The 6,198-nt window shown below is 40.6% G+C and overlaps 1 protein-coding gene across 1 annotated transcript in view; it reads right to left on the bottom strand.

The window, feature by feature from the left end:
* Positions 1–6,198, bottom strand: part of asap2b (ArfGAP with SH3 domain, ankyrin repeat and PH domain 2b) — a gene marked incomplete at its 3' end in the record, with an annotated part of 35,332 nt that overhangs the window by 7,765 nt on the left and 21,369 nt on the right. Inside the window, 7 exon segments of the mRNA XM_014026467.1 lie at positions 706–872; positions 952–1,000; positions 1,079–1,166; positions 2,380–2,449; positions 2,536–2,639; positions 4,807–4,893; positions 4,973–5,048. Of these exon segments, the coding sequence (XP_013881921.1) occupies positions 706–872; positions 952–1,000; positions 1,079–1,166; positions 2,380–2,449; positions 2,536–2,639; positions 4,807–4,893; positions 4,973–5,048 (641 nt within the window).

The following is a 6,198-nucleotide window of genomic DNA, read 5'->3' as shown; positions in this document are numbered from 1 at the left end:
GGGTTTGGACGTGGAACTGCACACAGCTTTATCATTCTTGGGCAAAGGGCAGATGAGTGATAGAACAGAGGCACTTCAGGGGGCCAATCAAATTTCAGCAAGGGCCAATGCCCCTGTGGCCCCGCCCCTAGAACCGCCCCTGTCTAGGAGGCAAGTGCCAATCATTTCCACATTATTATTGTATTTAAGTTTGCCTGTAATGCGTTTTACTCCAACAGAGCTCTACTCTTTGATAAAGGGGATTTAAGCAAAAATAAATGAATAAATCCGGTCAAGGCAGATGGTCTCCTGTCCTGAGCCTGGTTCTGCTGGAGGTTTCTTCCTGATTAGCAGGGAGTTTTTCCTCTCCACCGTTTGCTCAGGATGGGAGACTGTGATGAAGTGATTCAACACAATCTGCTGGTTTCTTCTTTACATTATTCTTTTCATGTACAGTGCCCTGAGACAACGTATGTTGTGACTCGGCGCTATATAAATAAATTGAATTGAATCTCAGCTGCAGCTGAACTTCTGACAAACAGCTAAAGAATCAACAGATTTTACATCATTTTTCACAAACCTTCAGTTTATATGGAAGCTACCAGAGGGCAGGTGTTTTCAGGAGATTGAAGTTTTAAAAGTTTTTGACTGATGAAGACTAGTTGACTGACTGAGGAGGGGAAGCTAACCTGAAACATGAACACAACCCGTGAGTTTGTGACGAACCTGCAGCGCCGCAGTCGCAGCAGCTGTCGTTGCCGCTCATCCGCCTCACCTCCCCCACGATGGCTTTGGTCAGCTCCTGCACGATGTTGTTCTCTCCTTCGTCCTGACCTCCTTTAAAGGCCTTGTTCAGCGCCTCCTCCTTGCTGTTCTGCAGCACCGACACCCAGCTGCAACAGGAAAACAGCCGTCAGAACAAACGGCCACGCCGGCAGCCCAGGCCACGCCCCCCCCCACACAGGTACTCACGTCTGACACTCCCCCTCATCCTCGGCCTGGAAGTGGTAGGTTCTGTCATCTGGAGGAGAAAATGATTAATTATTGGTTCCGATTTAAACTGAAAACAGAAAGTTTTGATTTATAGGAGGATGCGTACGAGAAAACAGGTCGAAGCTTTTCTTGTCGTCTGGATTCCTCTTCACCTGGCAGGTGAGTAGGTTGAGCTTGGCTGGAGGTTTGTTCGCCTTCAAAACAAAAACAGAATGTAACGTTTTAACATTTTAACCAACAGCTACATACAAAAATAATAGCTTTATTACATTTAACTACAAAGTTTCTGACAAAAATTGATTCTAAACCCTGGATAAACTGTTAAAGGGATCCATGATTAGTTGTAACATTAGACTTTATTTAATAAATATATATTTTAACTGTAAAAGACAGTAAAAATACTGTAGGCTGTTTAGTTTTTATCATTTTTAAACTAAAAATTTAAAAATATATTACACGGATGGGGCCATTTTACTTACACGCAAAGCATTCTGGGTAAATGATGACGTGGATAGGTCCTCGGTGCGAGGCTGCTAGCGAGCTATATCCACCYTGAAGGTTAATCTTGGACAATATCTGAYGATYGRCTCTTTTAAATGAAAYCAGAGAGCGTTGASAGAGAGGAGAAGGTAGAAATGACTCAGCCTGGAACTGAAAATATGGATGGAGGACAACAGAGCTGCTTCATGGAAGAAGAACCTCAGCTTAGCCTGTTAGCTTTAGCATTAGCCCCGACACTATCACCATATATATGTATTAGCTCAGCGCTACACATTCTCCTCTCGTCACTGAGGTCCTCCATCCACATGACAGAGAGGGGAACACAAACATGACTCAGCTGCAACTAAAAATATGGATGGAGGACCTCAGTTTAGCTTGTTTGTCGCGCTAGCACTGATCTAATACATATGAGGCAATATAGCGTTGGTGCTAACGCTAAAGCTAACAGGCTAAGCTGGGGTTCTTCTTCCATGAAGCAGCTCTGTTGTCCTCCATCCATATTTTCAGTTCCAGGCTGAGTCATTTCTACCTTCTCCTCTCTGTCAACGCTCTCTGGTTTCATTTAAGAGTCGATCATCAGATATTGTCCAAGATTAACCTTCAGGGTGGATATAGCTCGCTAGCAGCCTCGCACCGAGGACCTATCCACGTTATCATTTACCCAGAATGCTTTGTTTGTAAATTAAATGGCTCCGTCCATGTTAAAATATATTTTTAAAAATTTATACAACTAAACATCCTACAGTATTTTTACAGTCTTTATTTTACAGTTAAAATATATGTTTATCAAATAAAGTTTAATGTTACAACTAATCGGGGATCCCTTTAAGAATTCTGATTATTTTAAACTTTGTTCAGATCTAATTGATCTAATGTTCAGTTTGAGCTCAGGACTTTAGGTCTTACCGTGCCGTGGCAGATGGTCAGGAGGCCGTTTTTAACAGAACACTTTCTTTTCTGCCACACCTTCCTCAACCTGAGGAGACAGGTGAGGAACAGGTAGAAACCAACATTAAGCTGGACTCATTTCCTGTTGCATTCTGGGACACTGAGTCCACTCACCCCTCACTCCTCTTGTAGAGGACTCCGGTGCGTTCTGTGCCACAGGCCTTGTCTCCCTGCAGCTGATGGAGACTGTAGCCGGAGCTCTGCTTCGCCTGAGAGTCCTGAAATTAAATCACATCTTAAACTAGAGAAATTGCATTTCTTGCAAAAATGCTAGTGTGAATGCTTATTGCTGAAAACTTCAGCTGAAAGCTGCTGAAATGGAGCTGATATAGTTTAATAGTAAAACTGTTAATGCCAGTTAGTTTTGAAAAGCTGAAAGAAGCAAAAAAAGATTAACTCTGCAGAAAAACAGTAGAAAAGAGAGAAATATAGCTGAAACAGGAGAAAAAAGCAAAAATTTGCATAAAACAAGCTAAAGGTAGACAAACATTAAAATTACCACCCAGATGGTGAAAGGAGTGTAAAGAATTGTCAAATCAGCAGGAAAAAAACCATAGAAGTGCAAAAAAAGTGAAAATTTGTTGTAAAATAGCTAAAACAGCCAAAATGTCCAGTAAAACAGCTGAAATGTAGCCTAACATGCAGATATTAGCAAAATAAATAAATAAATAAAATGGACTGGGTTTTTCTTTTGTTTTTGCTGAAGTTTGCTTAAAAACCCACCCTTATGTGTATTTAGCTTGCAAAAGCTAAATTTAGCGATAAACAGCCAAACAGTAGCCAAGCTACAGAAAGCATCTGAAAACAGCAGAATACAACTAAAAGAAGAAAAAAAAGCTTTAATTAGCAGAAAAAAAGCACAAAATTAAGAAATTAGCAGAAAAGAAGAATCATAGACGAAATTGCAGGAAAAAATACAAAAACTAACATAAAAACAAGATAAATTTTGCAGAAAAATGTCGAATTAACAACAGATCAAAAGAGTGCACAAAAAAAGCACAAAATTACAAAAAGTGACACTTTGTTGTAAAATAGCTAGAACAGCCAAAATGTCCAGTAAAACAGCTGAAATGTAGCCTAACATGCAGATATTAGCAAAAAAAAATTAAATGGACTGGGGTTTTCTTTTGTTTTTGCTGAAATCTGCTTAAAACCCGCCCTAATGTGTATTTAGCTTGCAAAAGCTAAATTTAGCAATAAACAGCAAAACAGTAGCCAAGATACAGAAAGCATCTGAAAACAGCAGAATACAACTAAAAGAAGTAAAAAATGCTTTAATTAGAAGAAAAAAGCACAAAATTAAGAATTTAACAGAAAAGAAGAATCATATAAGAAATTGCAGAAAAATACAAAAATTAACATAAAAACAAAGTTAGCAGAAAAAAGTTGAATTAACACCAGATCAAAAGAGTGCACAAAAAAAGCACAAAATTACAAAAAAGTGACACTTTGTTGTAAAATAGCTAGAACAGCCAAACTTGGGCAGTAAAACAGCTAAAATATAGCTGGAATTTCCTAAACAAGAATAAAGAAGCATAAGGAGCACAGGTTTGCTGAACTAAACAGAAAGATGCTGAAATAGTCACCAAAATGTGAAATTAGCTTTAAAAAGCTAACTTTAGCTAATAAAAGCTTAACAGTAGCTAAAATTGCAAATAGCTGAATATAGCAGAAAGCAACTGTAAGAAACAGAAATAGCTCAAATTAGCAGAAAGAAGCACAAAAATAGCAGAAGAATAGCAGAAAGGAGCAGCTGAAATAGCAGAAAAAGCTAAAATTAGCCTAAAACAAGCTAAAGGTAGCAGACACACGATAAATTAGCATCCATATGGTGAAAAGGGTATAAAAATGTATAAGATGTATATAAGTGATCATTTGTTGTAAAAGAGCTAAAACAACCAAAATGTGAAACAAAACAGATAAAATGTAGCTGGAAATGCCTAAACAAAAATAAGGAGGTATAAGGAGCACAAGTTTGTTGAAATAAGCAGAAAGAATCTGAAATATCCACAAAAATGTGAAATTAGGTTAAAAACTTAATTTAACATTAGCTAAAATTGCAGCAAATAGCTGAATATAGCAGAAAGCAACCACAAGAAGCAGAAATAGCTCAAATTAGCATAAAAGGATGCAAGAAAGAAGAAAATAGAATAATAGCAGAAAGGAGCAGAATTATAGTTGAAATAGCAGAAAAAAAAGCTAAAATTAGCAAAAAGGTAGCTAAAATTAGACAAGGAAGTTAAAAGGAGCAGAACCAGAACAAAAGGTGTACAGTGCTATAAAGAATTAGAAACATTTTGACAAATTTTAATTATATTGCTTCATTTTCAAAAAAGGAACTGTAGATTTCAGTGAACAGTTTTTTAATAATTTTGAGTTTTTCACCTCTTTCTGCTCCGACTGCAGCGATGCCTTCAGGACATCTTTAAGCTGAGTCAGCTGCTTCTTCTCTCCATCCTGAATCTGTTTGATCTGAACACAAACAATCAATCATTCTGACGCATGAATAAACCATTACCGCTAAGGTTTAATAAATCTGTCAGCATCTCACCGCAGTCAGGTCCGTCACCAGTTTCTCCATAGATGGTTTCAGATTCTCCACGGCTTTCAGTCCATCCTGGAAAAAACTGCAGAAACAAAACAAAAAACTAGGAATTATTTTCAGTAATGTCCATTTATTTCAGGTCAAAGGTTTGTTCATTTAAATTAAAAAAAAAGTCCAAATAGTCCTTTCCCTGGGCTGCCACCTTATTGTGGTGGAGAGGTTTGAGTGTCCCAATGGCCCTGGGAGCTATGTTGTGAGGGGATTCATGCCCCTTGTAGGGTCACCCAAGGCAAACAGGTCCTAGGTGAGGGATTAGACAAAGTGCAGCCCAAAGATCCCTTATCCCAGTGATGGATTCAGTGTTCCCTCGCCTGGATGCGGGTCACCAGGGTCCCACTCTGGAGCCAGGCCTGGAGGTGGGGCACGATGGCGAGCACCTGGTGGCCGGGCTTTCACCCATGGAGCCCGGCCGGGCACAGCCCAAAGAGTAGATGTGGGTCCCCCTTCTCATGGGTTCAACACCTGTCGGAGGGGCCATAGGGGTTGGGTGCAACGGGCAGTGGTCGAAGGCGAGGACCCTGGTGGTCCGATCCTTGGCTACAGAAGCTGAATCTAGGGATGTGGAATGTCACCTCTCTGGTGGGGAAGGAGCCTGAGCTGGTGTGTGAGGTTGAGACGTCCTGACCAGATATAGTTGGACTCACCTCAATGCACAGCACTGGCTCTGGAACCAGTCTCCCCGAGAGGGGTTGAACACTCTTCCACTCTGGATTTGCCCATACTGAGAAGTGCCGAGCAGGAGTGGGCATACGTATTGCCCCCCATCTTGGTGCCTGTATGTTGGGGTTCACCCCGGTGAACAACAGGGTAGCCTCCCTCTGCCTATGGGTGGGGGGACGAGTTCTGACTGTTGTTTGTGCCTATGAGCTGAACAGCAGTTCAGATTACCCATCTTTTTTGGAGTCCTTGGAGGGGGTGCTGAGAGCGCTCATGATGGGGACTCCCTCGTCTTGCTGGGGGACTTTAACGCTCACATGGGCAATGACAGTGAGACCTGGAGGGGTGTGGTTGGGAGGAACAGCCCCTCTGATCTGAACCCGAGCTGTGTTTTTTTAATTGGACTTCTGTGCTCGTCATGTACAGTGGTTTGCAAAAGTATTCATACCCCTTGAACTTTTCCATATTTTGTCACATTACAACCACAAACATAAATATATTTCACTGGAATTTAA

The sequence above is a fragment of the Austrofundulus limnaeus genome, unplaced genomic scaffold, assembly GCF_001266775.1.
Source record: "Austrofundulus limnaeus strain Quisiro unplaced genomic scaffold, Austrofundulus_limnaeus-1.0 Scaffold557, whole genome shotgun sequence".
In the NCBI taxonomy this organism is placed as follows: Eukaryota; Metazoa; Chordata; class Actinopteri; order Cyprinodontiformes; family Rivulidae; genus Austrofundulus; species Austrofundulus limnaeus.
This window is presented reverse-complemented; position numbering and strand designations above follow the sequence as displayed.